The following is a 20,725-nucleotide window of genomic DNA, read 5'->3' on the forward strand; positions in this document are numbered from 1 at the left end:
TTAGAGATTGTCCTACTAACCTTGTTAGAGTAGTAGCATGGCGGACGCAGCGTTGATGGCACTCCTGAAGGAGAGGATTGAGAGGGAGGGAGCTGGATGGCTTTCCTCTCTGCTTGTGTCTCCCCCTGATCAGCCGTCTGATGTCGCTGGGCGTCCAACAGGTAGGCAGGCTCGGCCTGCGCGGTGCTGCCGTCCCCCCTCCCGTCTGAGTCCCTCTCCTGCTCTGCCTCGTCAGAGAGGCAGAGCTCCTGCTAGAAACCCCCAGGCGCTGCCTAGTACAGCTCCGGCAGCTGAGGGAGCCATATCACGTGGCCGCTCTGCATTAGCAGCAGAGCAGCGTTCAGGGCAGCAGGGGATTGCTAGGGCAAGTACCCCTGCTGCTAGTCCACATATTATAGCCACCCCACTGGCTTTAGTAGCTACTACAGAGTCGGTCCACAGGCCACAAGGCCATTTAGCTCGATGGTTCGGGTGTAAAGCAGCTCCTCCTCCCCCTGCACTACAGCTTCTCACAGTAAATGCAGCAACACTGCCACCTAGTGTCGGTTCTGCGGAATTGCAGGCTCAACAGGGAAGAATCTATAGTGATGTAGTTCCCCAAGAGGAGCTTGGCTCTCAGGCCTTTCACAGCTCGGATGAGGTTTTTGATTGCGTGCCAGGCACGCCTACGGATGGCGCGCAGGTCCCCATTGCTGGACAGCGTCACAGGGCCTGTGTATCATGCCAGAGAGATGGGCCCCGTGGTGGGCGTAGCATTTCCCCATCTGTGGCTGGGTCGAGTCGTTGCTTAGATAATAGGCGTAGGAGGCGCAGTCGATCACCTGGGCGTTCTTGTAGCGGGGAACGCCAGAGCGGTTATAGACGCCATTCCAGGAGCAAGCATAGTAGAAGACATTCCCGCAGTTCCCGCAGGGGCTGGTCTGGTCGCCATTCATCGTCATCGTCTGTGAACAGTAGGGACAGTCGCTTTACGAGGTGTTCGCATAGGAGCCGGAGACATGGGCGGAGCAGGCGGTCACACGACCGAGGGCAGGAGAGACATCCATCTGCACCTGCTGCTGCGGTTACCGTAGTTCCTCCGCTGCCTACCGTGTCGACTCCTGATGCACTTCCCTCGACGCATATGACTGGTGAGTTGTCCTGCGTTCCAGCTTGGAGTAAGGCCGCCTTGAATGGCGGGGGTGAAATGTTGGATATTTTAAAATCTATGTTGGCTAAAATGGAGGGTCCTAGTCCCTCAGTGCATTCTCCAGGGGCGCCAATCGCACCGTCTGAGTTGGCCCCGGCTAATCCGGGTTTATTATTTCGGGATTCTTATTTTTGTGGCGTCGCCCCCTTGGGGACGCATTTGTCCTCGGACACAAAGGAAAAAGAGGAGAAATGTGAATTTGTGGATATATGGACATTATTGTCCCCGGAACAGTTAACTGTGGATAAGGAGAGACGGTTTGAGAAAACTGAGGATAAAAAGTCTAAAGTGGCTAAAACATTTGGGAATTGGGTGCAAGCTTTTGCAGTTTTAGCAAAAAGCACCCGGAGAAAAGTTTTGAGTTGTTTACATATTTGGCTACGATATATTCTGCTTATAAATTGCATGGTGGTACAGCTTGTAGGAGATACGATGAGGAATTCAGACGACGTCTGGCGCTGAGGCCGGAGGTCGGCTGGTCTTCAAAGGCTACGGATGTTTGGATTCAACTTATGTTGTCTCAAAAACCGTCTAACTCCTTTCAGTCATCCGCCGCTGCGGGACAGTCCGCAGCGGTGGGGAGACGTCCCGGAGCGTGCTGGCTCTTTAACGAGGGTCATTGCAGGTTCTTTAACTCATGCAAATTTAAACACGAATGTTCATTCTGCGGTGGCTCGCATACAGCCTTGCGCTGTTTCAAAAAGGGTAAGATGCCTGCCAGACTTGTGCCTTCAGGTAAGTCAGAGGACACCAGTGAGCGTCACAAAGATGCGCCCTTGGCTGGACAGGTATCACAGGACCGAGGAAGCCTTAATGCTAATTGAAGTTTTTTCACATGGTTTTTATATTCCGCACGTTAAGCAAGCGGCGGTTGTTTTTGCCGCAAATTTAAAATCTGTTACGGAATTCCCCTCTGTGGTACAGGAAAAGTTGGATAAAGAGGTTAGCCTGTGCCGCGTCGCTGGCCCTTTCACCTCCCCACCTTTGGAGAATCTTCGGATTTCTCCTTTGGGTGTGGTCCCCAAGAAAGAACTCGGCAAATATAGACTCATCCATCATTTGTCTTTCCCTGAGGGTGATTCGGTCAATGATGGTATAACTAAGGAGGAGGCGGCTGTGTCTTACATGTCTTTTGACTGGGCCGTCCAAGTAGTATCAAAAGCGGGCCAGGGTGCCCTGCTGGCCAAGTCAGATATTGAATCCGCTTTCCGTCTCCTCCCAGTACACCCTGACTGTTTTCACCTGCTTGGTTGTCAATTGGATGGGCTATATTATGTTGATCTTTGTTTACCAATGGGGTGTTCCATATCTTGCCGCTATTTCGAGATGTTTAGCACTTTTCTCGAATGGGTGGTGAGGTCGGAATCGGGTAATTCCGCGGTATTGCATTATCTTGATGATTTCTTGTTCGTTGGCCCAGTTGATTCGCCGGTTTGTCATTCTACGTTAGACTGTTTTCGTTATTTCATGTCCCTGTTCGGGGTCCCGTTGGCAGAGGACAAAACGGAAGGTCCCTCTACGTCTTTGTCTTTTCTAGGTATCATGATTGACACCGAAAAAATGATTCTTAGTTTACCACAGGACAAATTAGCCCGGCTGCAGGACTGCATAGGTTCGTGTCTTAAGGTAAAGAAAGTGACGTTGAAGGACTTACAATCCCTTTTAGGTCAATTAGCTTTTGCTTGTAGGATATTCCCCATGGGTAGAGTTTTTTAGCGTCGTCTATCACTCGCTACGGCGGGTGTTAAGCAACCTCATCACTTCATCCGGCTGCCGGCAGCCTTGAAGGACGACCTGCGTATGTGGTTGAAATTCTTGCAGATTACGACGGTCTCTCTTGTTTTCCTGAACGGGAGTGTTGCAATGCAGATTTCGAATTGTTCACCTATGCGGCAGGGTCTTTGGGTTATGGCGTGATTTTTGGCAACAAATGGTCGGCCCATCAGTGGCCCCAGGATTGGTTTGCAGCGGGTCTCACTGGGAATTTGACACTGCTGGAGTTATTCCCTATCGTTGTTGCCTTAGAAATATGGGGAGGTGACATGCGCAATAAGAGGATATTGTTTTGGTCAGACAATGAGAGCACTGTCATAGCCATTAACAAACTTACCTCGAGTTCTCCGCCAGTGCTGGCTTTGTTACGTCATCTTGTTTTCTTGTGTTTGTCGTTTAATATGGTTGTCAAGGCACGTCATGTTCCTGGTGTATGTAATGAGATTGCTGACTCTTTATCTCGTTTCCAGTGGCATCGTTTCAGGGACCTGCACCCGCTGGCGGAACAGGAGGGTTACCCATGCCCCTCTTTCCTTTGGGATCTGCCGATGAACATCTGATACCATTGGTGCAGTCCTCGGTTGCTCCTGCTACATGGAGCGGGCATGGTAAGGCGTGGCGAGAGTGGTTAGCCTGCGCGGAGGACGATGTGCTCCACTCTCCTCAGAATTGCCATGGTATTACTGTTACTTACCTGTCTTGGTTGCGGGATAAAGGGGTATCTGCCAGGGTGGCTCAAAAGCGTTTGTCTGGGGTAGCCTTTGCGTTCAAGTTGTTGGGTTTGCTGGACGCCACTAAAAGTCCGGTTTTCTCGTTGATCTTGCGGGGTTGGAAGAAGGAAAAGCCAACTGTTGACATGCGCCGGCCTGTTTCTTTCTCATTATTGCAGCGGATAGTAGGTAGCACGGCGGAGACCTGCGTATCCGCGTACGAGTGTTTATTGTTTCAGTGTGCTTTTATGTTATCATTCTTTGGCGCATTGCGCATAAGTGAGTTAGTCTCCCCTTCGCGCATGCGTGTAGCGGGCCTCCTCAGAGAGGATGTAGTTTTGCTGCCCGATTCAATCAGGCTGAGGGTTAGTCGTTCCAAAACAGACTTATATGGGCAGGGCGCGTGGTTGTCCATTTTTAGTCTTCCTTCATCCTTGTGCCCGGTAGACGTTATCACGAGATCTGTTGCAGTTCGTCCCTCCGGTCCTTGTTTCTTGGTACACGCCGATAGCACCCCCTTAACAAAATTCCAGTTTACGAGGGTATTCAAGCGTTGTTTGGGCGTAGCTGGGGTAAATCCGTCGGAATATGGTACTCACTCGTTCTGCATTGGCGCTGCGACAGTAGCGGAGGCTGGGGGCATGTCTGATGCGGAGGTTAAAAGGTTGGGGCGTTGGAAGTCAGATGCTTTGCGCCGTTATGTTCGCCCTCATTTGTTGATTTGATAATTATTTCTATTTTCTTTCTAGGTTTCAGGAGGCCTGTGGTGTGGCTGCTGGGCCACTCATACATTTATTGGGCTGCACAACGAGCCTCTTATCGGCCCGGGGGTACCAGTCTCGGCTTCCGTCAAGCGGATGTGCATTGGAAGGGTTTTAGGGGCCTTAAATGGCTCCAGGTTCTCCCTGAAGCGGTTAATTTAAGCAAGGTCACAAATGGACCAGCAGTTGTGGTCGTGCATGCGGGGGGAAACGACCTATGTTCTGTTAGGGTGACGGAACTCATTTCTATCATTAGGGCTGATTTCAATCGTTTTGCCACCTTTTTTCCGGAATTGGTTATAGTATGGTCCGAGATAGTCCCAAGGGTGTTGTGGAATGGTGCTCGCAACCCTTCGGCCATTGAAAGGGCAAGGCGTATGGTCAACATGCCGGTGGCCCGGCATGTTAGGTCTATAGGAGGAGTGGTTATACGCCATCGACAATTGGAGGGGGATAACAAGGGGTTGATGTTACAGGATGGTGTCCATTTAAATGACATAGGGCTGGACATCTTCCTGTCAGGCCTTCAGGATGCCATTGATAGGGGGCTTTTCCTTTTGGCTGGTGGGGGTAGGAGCTCGGTATAGGGGTACACCTCACTCCTGTGGCGGTGTGGAGGGGCCTTGTCCGGTCAAGCTAGGGACGACGGGAGTACAGTCACCTGCCGTATCAACTAGGACGTGCCCGCAGCGGTGGCGTGGCAAGCGAGGTGACGGTTATTGTCAACGTGATCAAGATCTTCCGGCTTTAGCTGCGGACAAGGTTTTTTCCCTCTATGCTATAAATAATAAAGCTGTGGCCTACCCCCACTTTATACCCACGCTCAGTCTATTGTGTCAATTATTTGGAGAAGTCAGACTGTTTCACTTATATCCCTTTAGTCTGTAGATTGTATGCTACCTTATTGTTTTCTAAATTAAAGCCATGCTCTGTAAAATGCTCAAACCTCCTGGGAGATATTCAGAGATGTCCATCCTTAGAATATATAAAACCATTCTCATGTTGCTTTACTACTTAAATCAGTGTTGTGTTGGCTCAAGATCCAATGGCCTTTGATTTAGGAAGCATTGGGTGGGGGGGGGGGGGGGGGAGGCTGTGAACATGATGGAATCTTCTGAAATATCATAGACGATAAATGGACCTACCTACCAGATAATGATTGATAGTTGTTAGAAGCTTGCTTTTTGCTGTGGCATTGCATTATTGGTTCAATGGGTTCAAATCCAACCAGAGCAACATGGAGTTTGTCAGCGCTCCCCTGGCTTGCGAGCTGCTCTATACAATCTTACCAGCCAACTTCTTTTCTTTTTCTTTCAGAGTTTTATCAGCCATCAAGATGGTGGATTCCACATTCTCCTTTTCTTTAAAGAACTCTTGCAAGACTTCAAGAGACTATGAAGACAACAGATATTAATGAAGATATGTCATAGGCAATTGTAAAACAGAATGGCTGATCTACAGAATACGCCAGGAGCGATGACTAGGGATGGAACGTTTTTCGAAACGCGTCAGCAAGGTTATGTGCTTTTAAGATGTGCTGAAAAATATGGTTGCATGTTTTTTTTTACTCGGAATGCTGGAGTAACCTTTCATCTTATCTGGATTTAGCTGTGTTGCCCTGCCTTTCTGATCCATGTACTACTTGAATACACTCTTGTAAGCTGACTTATAGGGGTTCCCAAGTTTGGACAATCCATGCTGGTTAGAAGGGTCCCTTGACAATAAGCTGATCACAAAGTGTCCCCTTGCGATCAGCTGTAAACTGTGCGAAACCTGTCAGGAAGTGTCCACCACAGGAGAAATAAAATATTACACAGTGCCCATTCATATTAATGTAGTGTCTGTGTAATACAGGACAGGACAGGTCCTCCAGAGAGCGAGAAGCTCTCTGTGACCACCCTAGGCAGGAGATGAGGATCCTAAACAGACATCCCTTTATTACTTCAGATTTCACTAATTGTGTATATGAAAATGGGTTTTGTAAACTGGACAAAGAGAATAATAAAAGAAGTTAGGAGCTTCTACTTACCTTTACCCCCTTGCCGCTTGCATTTAGATAATCAATCACCAATGATTTCTTCTCTTCAGTGAACAACTTATATCCACCGGGCACAGCAAATTTTCCTTCACTTATTCCTTTCTCCATTGCAGCGCTGAGCTCCTGGAGTAAGGCTCTGCATTTTCTTACCGATGCCTCTTCATTTTGCTTCATATACACTGCTTTTTTATGTCCTAATTCTATCTACAAAAGAATAACATTAAAGGAGAAATCCAATCAGAAATAGAAAAATTGTTCCCCTAGGATATTTAGGTGTATTAATTTTTTAAAGGCTTTGTGCTCCGTGTATTTTGTGCCCTTTGGCAAATATTTTCTCATCCTAGTCACTTTTATAGCATACTGTATACCCAGGTCTAATTTATGACCTTACTATAATAAACTATAAAGTACTTATACAGATCTATTATGAAAACATCAAGCCCTATAATCTTTGGTATCTATTGAGATGTTGCTATGTCAAATTATCTAATTACTGTATTAGCCTTTGGCCTCGTTCACATCTGCGTTGGTCTTTCCGTTGTGACAGAGCAGCATGCTGCGCTATTGTTTCTGGTGTTTCTTCAGAACCTCCAACGCGGATGTAAATCACGCCTAGATATTCTTAGGCATTAACCCCCATCCCAGTGGTGCCCATATTTCTTTGTGTTTATGAATATACTGCCTTCATGCCAAACAGTGCCTCAATAAACCGTGCCGTACATTACCAAGATAGAACATACACTGCCCAGAAAGTGCCATACAACACCATTTTAGTTTCCAAACACTGCCTATATATATATATATATATATATATATATATATATATATATATGCAAACAGTTTTCAGCCAGTGCCTACTTGATGCCATTCGTTGCCAGACACAGTGCACAATACATTGCCCGCAGCATCACAATTTGTCAAGATAGTGTCATATAGCTCCCATATATGACATAGGAATGTAAACTTTTTCCATCAATTTTTATGTAGGTACATCCTGGGATGGGGAACAACTATATATTACAGACATAACATTCTGTTTTACTAGTGCCCCATGTTGTACGTCTCAGATAACTGAAAACGCACTATAATATATATATATATATTAAACATTTATTTTACTTACTATAAGCTTAGACTGGTATTCTTGATTTTCATCTTTGAAAGAAAGATTCATAAAGACTTTCACTGCTTCTGCGTGAAATTCCTTGTCTAGGTTTAGAAACCCCTCTTGTGTCTCAGTTGGAAATGTGTTTAAACATTGATTCATCATCTCGTCATACTTAGATAAAGCTTCTTGTATGGCTCGAGAGTTCTCAATTTTCGCCAGAGCAAGAACTGCATTTTCCATAGAAGGAATGGAACCGCTGCGAATTGCCTCTACGTAGGAGATGGCCACGTCCCCAAGACCTAATGTAGAAAGGTGAGAATAAGACCATTCAAGTGAAGACGATGATATAGAGCAATGCTAAATCTTACTATAGGGCTAGGCAGGGGCGGATTGGCCATGCACTTCACTGGGAATTTTCCCGCTGGGCCGGCCGCTCCACTGCTAAGGGGCTGCACCGTCCATGAGGCGAGATGAGCTCATCTCGCCTGAAGCGACGGCCTGCTGCCTCTCTGAGGGGCGGCGGCGCCACTGAAACCAGCCACCGCCAGCCCCTCCTGCACTAATTGTACCTGCGTCTATAGAACGCAGATACAATTTCAAGCATAAGCACTGAATGGCCGGGCACTTTCCGTGCCCGACCATTCAACGCCTTACAATGACGCTGATTGGCAGGGAAAAATTACTTGCCCCGCCAATCAGCGCCTTTCAACTACGCCAGCGGTGCAATGACGTTTCTGTTTTTCAAAGGCACTGATTGATGGTATATAGAAAGGGAGAGAGAAACTCCAGTTCGAAACGCGTAGGCTCAGGTTCAAGCCCTGACTACTCATACCTTGGGACTGCGTCTCCCTTCTGTTTTATTCTTTTTTCCAATAAACATGGGACCTCGTTTTCCCTTTTAATTCATTATCAGCGCTGGATCAAGTCTTTTCTACAATTACTGATTGATGGTGTAAGTCATTCTGCCCTGTCATTCAGTGCCCTTCAATGACGGTAGCTGCGCAGTGACATAATTGCAACGCTTGCGTCGTTCAGCCCCAGTAGATCTGCGAGATCATGTGAGTATGTAAAAAACAATTCTTATAAAACTGTGAGTAGCATTATCTACATGGGGGCCTGTATGTGGGGATGTGGAGCACTATCTGCAGGGGGAGCTATATGTATGGCACTATCTACAGGACTGGGCTATATGTAGGACACTATATACAAGGGGAGCTATATGTGAGGTATTATCTCCAGGGGTGGGTTATATGTGGAGCACTATCTACAGGGGGAGCTATTTGTAGGGCAATATCTACAGGGGTGGGTTATCTATGGGGCATTATATACAGGGAGACTATATGAAGGGCACTGTCTACAGGGGTGAGCTATATGCGGGACACATATTTGAGGCATTATCTACAGAGGTGGGTTATATGTGGAGCACTATTTATAGAAGGAGCTATAAATAGGGCTGAACGGTGGCTCAGTGGATAGCACTATTGCCTGGCAGTGCTGGAGACATATGTGGGCACTATCTTCAGGGGCTGTATGTGGGGCGCTATCTACGGGGGCTTCTATGTAGGGCACTATCTATAGGGGGCTATGGGGGCACGGTGGGACACAGTGTATGGCGCTATTAGAATTAAAGGTGCAGTGTATGGCGCTATTATATTTAAGGGCATTGAGAATTTTATCTTCGTTTATAGGTGCAGAAATGTTTTAAAAGTGAGAAGCTGAAGACATCTGAGCGGAAAACTGCAGAAATGGGTTGTGGCCGAGAGAAGTCATCATAGAGGTCTGGACCGGATGGCGAAGAAAAGAGAAAAAGAATCTGAGATGTCTTCGGTGAGTCACTTAATGTAAATGTTTATTCTGCCTCTAATCAGTAATGTAGTTGCTGCATGATCTGCAGCGAGATGATTGGTGGTTTGATTATGATATGATTTTTTTTGTGAAACATCAACTCCAAGCATATCCTTACCATTGTTTGGGCCACGCTGGGAGCTGTAGTTTTACACCGTACAAATCTAAACTGGAGGGGTTGCACTAAATTGAGCTGTATGTGTGCTTGTGCTGTATATATGTACAGAGCTTTGTTCTGGTGCTTTATATATGTACAGAGCCTTGTTCTGGTGCCGTATATATGTACTGAGCTTGGTTCTGGACCTGTATATATGTACTGAGCTTGGTTCTGGAGCTGTATATATGTACGGAGCTTTGTTCTGGTGCTGTATATATGTACTGAGCTAGGTTCTGGTGCTGTATATATGTATGAGCTTTGTTTTGGTGCTGTATTTATGTACTGTGCTTGGTGCTGGGGTTGTATTTATGTACGGAGTTTGGTTCTGGTGTTGTATCTATGTGCTGAGCTTTGTTCTGGTGCTGTATATATGTATGAGCTTTGTTTTGGTGCTGTATTTATGTACTGTGCTTGGTGCTGGGGTTGTATTTATGTACGGAGTTTGGTTCTGGTGTTGTATCTATGTGCTGAGCTTTGTTCTGGTGCTGTATATATGTATGAGCTTTGTTTTGGTGCTGTATTTATGTACTGTGCTTGGTGCTGGGGTTGTATTTATGTACGGAGTTTGGTTCTGGTGTTGTATCTATGTGCTGAGCTTTGTTCTGGTGCTGTATATATGTATGAGCTTTGTTTTGGTGCTGTATTTATGTACTGTGCTTGGTGCTGGGGTTGTATTTATGTACGGAGTTTGGTTCTGGTGTTGTATCTATGTGCTGAGCTTTGTTCTGGTGCTGTATATATGTATGAGCTTTGTTTTGGTGCTGTATTTATGTACTGTGCTTGGTGCTGGGGTTGTATTTATGTACGGAGTTTGGTTCTGGTGTTGTATCTATGTGCTGAGCTTTGTTCTGGTGCTGTATATATGTATGAGCATGGTTCTAGAACTGTATATATGTGTGAGCTTGGTTTTGGTGCTATAATTATATAGGATATAATTATAATACAAAATTGCAGGGCAGATGGAATTGTTTTCAATTCATTGTAAATTTAATGGAAACCTGTCAGGTAGTTTTAACCCGTTGAACTGCTACCATGCGGTAATACATGACTTGACAATATTTCCAAACATTCTCTTGTATGTTTTTCAGATGTAGCAAAATCTTTCAAATCAACTTTTAAAATGGCGCACACTATATGCTAATTACTCATTAAAGGGTCATGGGGCGGTGCCGCTATCCTGAAGAGTCACATTGTCCAGCCTCCAAACCCACCTTTCCATGTTTGATTGACATCCCCCTGGCTGATACAACTTTCTTGGATGCGCCATTGCCTTGTACTACTTGGGCAAGCAGTGAGTTGTACTCTGTCCGGCTTCATTGCTGCACCTCGCATGCCAGGGGAGTTCAAGGTAACAATGCATCCGCAAGAGTTTGTGGAGGCTGGTAGTGATGTAGAACAGCCAGAGGGATGTCAATGAAAATCTGGTGGGCGCCATTGAATTTTTCGCCTCAAGCAGCAGAAAAGCTGTAATCGGAACTGTGTATAATCTGTGTATGTGGAGACTAAGGAGAGAAGAAACCCTGAGTAAGGTGAGTGTTAAATGAAGTGTGTGTATGTGTGTTTGTGTGTGTGTATGTATGTGTGTGTGTGTGTGTGTATATATATATGTGTCTGTGTGTGCGTATGTGAGAGTGTGTGCGTATGTGAGAGTGTGTGTGCGTATGCGAGTGTGTGTGCGTATGCGAGTGTGTGTGCGTATGCGAGTGTGTGTGCGTATGCGAGTGTGTGTGCGTATGCGAGTGTGTGTGCGTATGCGAGTGTGTGTGCGTATGCGAGTGTGTGTGCGTATGCGAGTGTGTGTGCGTATGCGAGTGTGTGTGCGTATGCGAGTGTGTGTGCGTATGCGAGTGTGTGTGCGTATATGAGAGTGTGTGCGTATATGAGAGTGTGTGCGTATATGAGAGTGTGTGCGTATATGAGAGTGTGTGCGTATATGAGAGTGTGTGCGTATATGAGAGTGTGCGCGCATATGAGAGTGTGCGCGCATATGAGAGTGTGCGCGCATATGAGAGTGTGCGCGCATATGAGAGTGTGCGCGCATATGAGAGTGTGCGCGCATATGAGAGTGTGCGCATATGAGAGTGTGCGCGCATATGAGAGTGTGCGCGTATATGAGTGTGCGCGCATATGAGAGAGTGTGCGCGCGGGCATATGAGAGCGTGCGTGGGCATATGAGCGCGCGCATATGAGTGCGCGCGCGCATATGAGTGTGCGTGTGCGCGTATATGAGTGTGTGCGCGTGTGCATGTGTGTGCGCGTATATGAGTGTGTGTGTGTGCGCGTATATGATTGTGTGTATGTGTGTGTGTATATATAATTTATACATACCATTGGTCCCTTGAAAAAGAGGCAGCCTCATATTAAAGAGCTGAAATTCTTAAACCCTTTCTGAAATTAGGACGTGATTACACTGAAATTAAAGCTGCGAGTCTGCACCTTAAGCCCATATTTATTATACAGGGTGGGCCATTTATATGGATACACCTAAATAAAATGGAAATGGTTGGTGATATTAACTTCCTGTTTGTGGCACATTAGTATATGGGAGGGGGGAAACTTTTCAAGCTGGGTGTTGACCATGGCGGCCATTTTGAAGTCGGCCTTTTTGTATCCAACTTTAGTTTTTTCAATGGGAAAACTTATCGAGAATTTCACAAGAAAAACAATGGTGTGCTTGGTTTTAATGTTACTTTATTCTTTCATGAGTTATTTACAAGTTTCTGACCACTTATAAAATGTGTTCAAAGTGCTGCCCATTGTGTTGGATTGTCAATGCAACCCTCTTCTCCCACTCTTCCCACACTGATAGCAACACCCCTTGAGACATTTGCAGTTTTGCCACGCTTCACGCCGTCACTAATTATTATCTAGCAACCTAGGTTGACAAGGACACCGCCGTTCCGGCCAATGAGCGCCGTATACCAATATTTACATAGCAAACTGAAAACCAGTCACAGGTTTTGAGCGTCCCAATACTTCAATCATTTCTCCTCAATTTCTGAACACATCCCGGTGATCCCTATCAAACATTGTGCCTCCGAGTTTCTAACAGAATACTATACTAGGTAATACAGTCAAAACGAACGCACACACACACACACACACACACACGAGATAAGCAGCGTCACTTCACTGCTCTTTGAAAAGTGTTCACACACAATTACTCCTACTAAACTTAACATCAAATCCTTATATGTGTGACTTATGTTTTTACATTAACCTCTTTGCATACTTATATAACAAGAGTTGACAATTGACCTTTTATCATGTCCGTTCTTTTTCCCAATTTTTTTTCTGTATAAATATCTGCATCTTACCCATATGTCTTAATCTATGTGATACTGCCTGAGGAAGGAGCCGGTATGGCCCTAAACGCGTCGCCTGTATATATCATCACTATCAATAAAGGATCTTTCAGCTTGAACCTCCCAGTGTCAACTTTGACTATGCACCAATAGAAGCAAGCTAAGTACAACGGTTAAAGGGAACAGCGCCAATCTAATGGCTGTTTTTTCAGAGAATCCCACCCGACAGAGTGAGAGTATCACAATATCGCTTTCATTTGGAACCGACACATCGTTGCATCTGGAAAAATCCATGGCTTGCAGTTCCCTGGACCTCCACGTTTAAAAGACCATATCTACAGGGTGTCGTGCTTCCTAGCACAATATCACCAGGTGAGCACACCTTGACAGAATTACTAATTCTACATTTCCACGTGGGATAATGCACTATGTTTGCGCCGTTGTGTACCTTTTTTTTTTTCTCTCTAGTGAATCTCTCTTTTTTTTTTTTTGGTCGTCCCATGGCTGCATTAAAATCCTATGGGGCTTTTCACGCGGCCTGAAGTCCCTGAGCAGAGCATCAGCTAGCGCTCTGCCCAGGGACTCCAGCACTGCTCCTGACGTCGCTGTCCATATATGGATAGTGACGTCAGGAGCAGTGCCGGAGTCCCCGAGCAGAGTGCTAGTAGAGGCTCTGACCCGGGACTCCGACTCGGGAAGCCCCTGACATCACTGTCCATACATGGACAGTGACGTTAGGAGCTTTCCCTGGACCGTAGTCCCGGGTCAGAGCCTCTACTAGCACTCTGCTCGGGGTCTCCGGCACTGCTCCTGACGTCACTATCCATATATGTGCATTGACGTCAGACGTTTCCCATCGCTCCAGCGCTAGACCCATGAAAGGGAAGTAAAATAATTGTTTTGCTTTTTTATTTGTTACTGATTTTTTTTTTTTGTGTTTTTGTGTTGGGCTACGTCGGATTAGATGACTACTTCGATTACGTTTTTTTTGTTCTCAATAAAATGGTTAACGAGGGCTGTGTGTAGGCTTTTAATTTCAATAAAATCTTTTTTTTATGTCTCTGTTTTTTAACTATATTACTGCTGCCATAGTAATGGTCACTGGCTGATTGACAGCGTCCATTACTCAGCAGGGGCTTAGTTTTAGTGAAAAGGCTAACACTACCACCCCATTATTATCCTGGTACCCACCGCCACCAGGGGTATCGGGAAGGGCTGGGTACGATCCAGTACCTGACCATCTGTAGTGATGGTTGGGCAAAGGGGCGGCCACAGGCTGGTATTAGGCAGGGATAGCCCAAAAACCATGGCCTTTCCAATACTGGTAATGCTAGCTTGCTGCTGCTATTTTGTATCTGGCTGATTATGAAAAATAGGGAGGGACCCCATGTAATTTTTTAAATAATAAGAAAAAAAAGCAGTGGGGGTCTCCCCCATTTTTCATAACTAGGCTGATGCAACACAGCAGCAGCAGGCTCGCATTATCAGAGTGGGAATGGCCACTGTTTTTGAGCTTTCCCAGCCTAATAATACCAGCCTGCTGCCGCCCCAGTACCCAGCCGTTGCTACAGATGGTTGGGTAGTGGATCGTACCCGGCTCTTCCCAGTACCCCTGGTGGCAGTGGCTACTGGGGTAATAATGGTGGTGGGGGGGGGGGTTAGTGTTAGCCTCTGCATCAGCTGACACTAAGCCCCTAATTAGTAATGAACGCTGTCAATCAGCCAGTGGCCATTATTAAGGCAGTAGTAATAAAGTAAAAAAAAAAAAAAAAATATTTTATTAAAATCAAAAATCCCACACAATCCTCATTAACCATTTTATTGTGAAACAGAGGCTAAAAAAGTTTTTTTTTTGCTGCGTGGAATAGCTTTGAAGGCTGCGCCATTCCAATGCATATAAATGTGTTTTTTTTTTCTTAATGGTGGCTATGGAAGACGAGTAGCAGAGACATCTGTATTTTAAACTGTTTAATGCATCTCCTAGGAGCTTTATCAGCACATATATTATATTAATAGAAATACTGTGGTGTGAAACGTGCCTAAGAGCGTCCAATGCAGATGTGAACACAGTCCAATGATGACAATAATAATAAGGCTGCATTATTACATCTATCACCAATGTGGCTACAGCTAATGGTTTGCCTTCTCCGACTACTTGTGCTGGCCCCACCCACAACATGTGGCCACGTTTAGCTTTTTTTCCAGGGCCAATTTGGGCTCCCAATTCACCCCTCAGGCTAGGACTTACCTCTCCCGGTCATCATGTACCCGCCTGAAAGGGTTTTAACTGGACTCTCTTCATTAATGTGTGCACAGAATTTCTTTGTCTGTTTTACAAAGGCCGGATCCAGCTGTGACTCCTCCACATTATCTAGGTTCTGGAGATCCGTCTTCGATGCCGGCCGATCAAACACAAAACATTTGTGTGAATGAAAGTAATGGAGTATGCACTCCCGGGGTAGGTTGTAATTTCGTATTGTTGTACTCAGGCCTAAAAATACATTATGGGGGTTAATACTTTTCTGGAATTTCACACATGAACCCTCAATGTTTACAGATACATTGCATAATAGATTAATAATTACATTTTTCCATCAGAAAGAAATGTCTAGGAGATGCTCCCATGTGAATAAGTTTCCATCACATAGGAGAGGTATCATCTGTAGGGGCGTAGCTAAAGGCAAATGTGTGTGTGTGTATATATATATATATACATACATACATACATACATACATACACACACACAAATATATAATTCTATATCGGAGACAGCATATCTGTAGCACTATGACTCTATAGCTATGGATAGGATTAGATACAGTGGCTCAGCAAACAGTATCACACATGATAGGATTAGATATAGCAGCTCAGCTGACAGTATCACACATGATAGGATTAGATATAGCAGCTCAGCTGACAGTATCACACATGATAGGATTAGATATAGGTTGTTGGACTACATCAGATTCGAGGACTACTTTGATGACGGCAGTTTTTTTACTCTCAATAAAATGGTTAACAAGGGTTGTGTGTTTTATTTATTTTTATTTCAATAAAAATTTTTTCTGTCTTTGTATTTTTTTAAACGTTATTACTACCGCCATATTAATGGCCGCTGGCTGATTGACAGTGTCCATTACTAAGGTGGGGCTTAATGTTAGCTGGTGAAAAGGCGAATACTAACCCCCATTATTACCCTGGTATCCTTCGTCACATGGGGAAGATCCGGGTACGATCCAGTACCCGACCATCTGTACTGATGGTCGGGCGCTGGAGGCGGGTTTTATTAGGCTGGTAAGGGCCAGAAACAGTGACCCTTCCCACCCTGGTAATGCTAGCCTGGCTGGTTATGAAAATTGGGGGAGACCCCACGTAGTTTATTTTTTTTTAAATGATGTGCGGTCTCCCACATTTTTCATAACCAGCCAAATACAACATAGCAGCAGGCTAGTATTACCAAGGAGGGAAGGGCCACGGTTTCTGCCCTTTTCCAGACTAATAGTACCAGCCTGTGGCCGCCCCAGTGCCCGGCCATCAATGCAGATAGTCGGGTACTGGATTGTACCCGGCACTTCCCAAAACCCCTGGTGGCGGTGGGTACCGGGGTAATAATGAGGGTTAGTGTTAGCCTTTTCACTGGCTAACATTAAGCTACGCCTTAGTAATGGACACTGTCAGTCATTGGCCATTACTAGGGCGGTAGTAATATCAACATAGAAAAAATACTTTATTGAAATAAAACCCCCGTACACCTTCCTCGTTAACCATTTTATTGAAAATAAAAAAAGCCGTCATCGAAATAGTCCTCGAATCCGACTTAGTCCAACAACCAAACTTGTAAAAAACACACAAAAAAACATTAGTAACATTTAAAAAAGCAAAACAATTATTATACTTACCTTCCTGGGTCTGTGACGGTTAACGAAGCAGTGACAGCTCTAAACTCTCATTGGTTAGTTTACATCACATGGTCCCAGATTATCGGCCTACTTTTAAAAAGTAGGACAATCAAATAAGGTGCCGGGCACCACATGATGTAAACTAACCAATGGGAGCTTAGAGCGGTCACTGCTTAGTTTACTGAGGCTTGTGAGAAGCGCATGATCATCCGACATGCACCAGAATTTTGTCACATCACGGGCCTGTGTGCCACTATAACAAAAACCTATTACGGGGACTCCTTCAGATACAAAGGAGTCCCTGCAATAGGAGTTAATAGCGGTCATTCACCTACTTTCAAAAGTAGGTGAATGATCGCTAGTAACCAGGTAAGGCCCTGTTCACATCTGCATTCAGCAGAGGAGCAGAACAACGTAAATGCTGGAAGTGCAAAAGACATCCAATGCCCAACGGAACCCGTTGACTTTAATGGGTTTCGTTGCAGTGTCTGTGGATTTACCCGAAACTGTAGCGCAGCATGCTGCGCTATTGTTTACGGTATTTTTGGCAGAATCTGCGATGGAGGCCCCTAACAAAGCCTCCAACACAGATGTGAATTAGGCCTGGGACCCTATGGGTGATGGATGCAACTGTATGGCATCCGTCACAGGTATGTTAAACTTATATCTCGGGGAGCTCCCAACATCATTGTCCATATATAGACAGTAAGGACAGGGGCAGTGCTGGAGTCTCCGGGCAGAGTGCTAGTGCCTAGTGGCAAATACGGGCCTGGATACATAGCCCAGCCGACAGTATCACACCATATGAGATACTATCTGCTGGGCCCTGTATCTAAGCCTACCACTTGGTAGGCTTAGCACCAGCAGACAATAATCTTATACTTACCATCCTCCTGAGCTCTGGGGCAAGTGCAGCTCCTGATGCCATTGAGAGTCATGAGGTTGTGCGCGGCGCACATAGCACTGTGACATTGAAAGACATCCAAAGCAGCGCTGCTCTCAGGAACGAGGAGGGTAAGTATACTGTTACTATAGTAACAGAGGTCCTTGTAGTTTATTACATAGGCCCCAGTTACTATAGTATCTGTGAATAGATGTGGTGCGGGGGGCCCAGTCTCAATTGCAATCGCTGTGACCCCAATAGCTCTCTGACCCCAATAGCCGCTGTCCAAATCCTAATATCACAAGAAGAAGAAAAGAAGAAAACACAGGTATGATGAGCGCTACAGGAGGAGCCAGTAGTTTGTGGATTCATTTAAATAATTACTTTATTGTTAAATATTAAGGCCTAGTTCACACAGAGTTTTTTGCAGGCATCTTGACTTGCCGGCAGAACACTTGCCGCATTTTTTGGCCGCAGCCATTGAGAACCACAGGCAAATACCGCCACGGAAAACGCTTTCTCTGACTCCCATTGAGGTCAATGGGAGGTCAGAGACTATGACGCCTGAAGAAAGGACACAACGCTTTTTTTCCCGTTAGCGTTTTTTCCACTCGCGGGAAAAAAAACCCCACCTCTGTCCCCCATTGAAATCAATGGGAGACGATTTCGGACGTTTGGCACAATTTCCAACGTGGTTTCCACGTCAAAAACAGCGCAAAAAGACTGTGAACGCCGCCTAAGCATTACGACACTGAATCGTAATCCTATAATTGGTAAAGGTACCACTTAGTAGTTATTAATCAAGTAATAATTTAAAGAACTACTGGCTTCATTCTGCAGCCCTCATCATATCTATGTTTTCTTGCTACTTGTGATATTAAGATCTACCGTATTCACAGTGCGGTCAAATTGCGTTTTTTTGCCACGGTTTTCAGAAAATCGCAGCACATGATGTGATTTGACCGCACTGTGTGAATTAAGCCTAATGTTTTTATGCGTTTTGTACTACTTTTTTAAAGCAATCTTCGAATTTGTGATATGAATGGTGTGGTTTGCTGCAAGTTTCATAATCGCGGCAAAAGCGCCCCATTTTTGCTGTGATTGCGAAAATTGCGGCAAAAACACACGGTGAATTAAAAAACCCTACAGGAGTTGGGGTCAGGAAAGACAAGTAAAGAAGAGACGATGGGGGATGGAGTGAGAGAGGGGGTTAAGTAAGCACTCACCAGGAACTGAGAGGTAGACGTGCCGACTCTGCTGCTGCTATACTGTGGTAGAAGGACCAGATCGGTGGGCGTGGCTTCTTTTCCTCAAAGGCCAGTCAGGTCACATGGGCATGACGTCATTAAAGGTCCTTTAGCAAACAGCATCTGTCCAGCTTTAATGCTGCTTATGCAGCGTTTTTACAGTAGTAACCTCACGAAAATGTGTTTGGGGGCCGCGGGCCCCCTGGCTTCGGGGCCCGGTCGCAATTGCGACTGCTGCGACTCCTATAGCTACGCCACTGATCATCTGCATATAATTATGATCTCATATCTTTCAGGATCACCCTGCTTGTTCAGTGTCTAAATAGAGCATGCTTTGCACCCAGACAGATTTATAAACAAATGTCTCATGGGACTATAATGTCATATGGGTTGAGCTACCAGCAAGTGCAAAAATTCCCAGCTCCCCAATAATGAAAATAGAAACTCCAAACATCATATACTAAATACACAAGAATAGGAGTCAAAACTATTAAGCAAGAAGCGCAAAATATAGAAAATTACAAATTTTATTGGACAATACAATAATACATGGTTAAAAAACAGACTACAAACCCAATAACTGCATATCTCCAAAGTAGGAGACAATGTGGAGCCACAGAGCTACTTTATTTAATACAGTTTTTATATGTCACATCCATCGGGAAAGTTTCCCAAAACAGGTTATCAAAAAAATATACTCTAAATCAAATCCCTAGAACAATGTAATAAGGCTAACAGAACATTTGTGTCCAAAGTGTTTTCTGAAAATTCCCAGTATAATGCGTCTCTGTAAACAGTAAATAGGGGATACCGAGGTAGTGATTTATTTATAGTAGTGAGTACATTTAATCCACTCAGTACCAGTTTAGTCATTAATTCAAAAAAGGACCCCTTTTTACCCCTTAATGACCGGCGATACACCTTTTCACGGCAGTCATTAAGGGGCTTTATTCTAGGCCATCCTCTTTTCACGGCAGCCTAGTCAATGTCCTGCACGGGTGTCCCGTGCAGACTGGAATGGGTGCTCGCTTGTCGGACGACAGCTGGGCTCCTGCATCAACGGTATTGATCGAAGTTTACTTAGATTGCGGCCGTTCAACCCCTCAAATGCCGCTGTCATTAGCGACTGCTGCATTTGAGTTGTTTACAGAGGGAGGGAGCTTCCTCTGTCACCCATCAGCGGCCCACAAATGCAATTACAGGCATCCGATGGAGTGCCATGGCAGCCGGGGGCCTAAACAAAGGCCCCCAGGTCTGCCCTGCCTATATACCTATTAGGCCGTGCTAAAGGTACGTCTTAATAAATTGCCTGTCAGTTTTATAATGACAGACAGTAATGTTTTGGTATACTAAGTATACCAAAGCATTATATCTGCGATCTAAAGATTGCATAGTGAAGTCCCCTAGTGAGACTGAAAAAATAATTAATGTGAAATAAAAATTAATAAAAGGTACACATAAAAAAACAAAACTATTTTTTTCCCATAAAAAATTCTATATAACCCAAAACAGTGCCATTGAAAAATACAACTCATCCCGCAAAAAAACAAACCCCTTATACAGCCATGTCCACGTGAAAATAAATAAGTTATAGCTCTTTGCATGTGGCGATGGAAAAACTAAAAAAATTGCTTGGTCATTAGGGCCCATAATGCATGCAGGGGAGGTGGTTAAACAGGCTTCCTTTTTGGTTGCATACATTGAATCTAGCATACACATTGACTAGCACTCCTGTTTATGTATAGAATTTGTGTGGCATCCGCCTTTGGGCCGGTTTACATCGGCGTTCGAGTTACATTCAACCTTTCA

The 20,725-nt window shown here is 45.0% G+C and overlaps 2 protein-coding genes across 2 annotated transcripts; one reads left to right on the plus strand and one right to left on the minus strand.

The window, feature by feature from the left end:
* Positions 1 to 29: 29 nt before the first annotated feature.
* Positions 30 to 5,487, plus strand: LOC142728910 (uncharacterized). The gene is made up of 2 exons (XM_075849161.1): positions 30 to 1,130; positions 3,433 to 5,487. Exons 1-2 carry the CDS (start codon positions 38 to 40, stop codon positions 4,395 to 4,397), a joined length of 2,058 nt encoding a protein of 685 aa, XP_075705276.1. The 5' UTR covers positions 30 to 37; the 3' UTR covers positions 4,398 to 5,487.
* A 188-nt stretch (positions 5,488 to 5,675) lies between these two features.
* On the minus strand, positions 5,676 to 17,724 carry LOC142728908 (guanylate-binding protein 6-like). The gene is made up of 5 exons (XM_075849159.1): positions 17,673 to 17,724; positions 15,135 to 15,377; positions 7,595 to 7,878; positions 6,463 to 6,675; positions 5,676 to 5,825 (listed from the first exon to the last, which is right to left on the minus strand). Exons 1-5 carry the CDS (start codon positions 17,722 to 17,724, stop codon positions 5,709 to 5,711), a joined length of 909 nt encoding a protein of 302 aa, XP_075705274.1. The 3' UTR covers positions 5,676 to 5,708.
* Positions 17,725 to 20,725: the final 3,001 nt, after the last annotated feature.

The sequence above is a fragment of the Rhinoderma darwinii genome, unplaced genomic scaffold, assembly GCF_050947455.1.
Source record: "Rhinoderma darwinii isolate aRhiDar2 unplaced genomic scaffold, aRhiDar2.hap1 Scaffold_693, whole genome shotgun sequence".
Classification (NCBI taxonomy): Eukaryota; Metazoa; Chordata; class Amphibia; order Anura; family Rhinodermatidae; genus Rhinoderma; species Rhinoderma darwinii.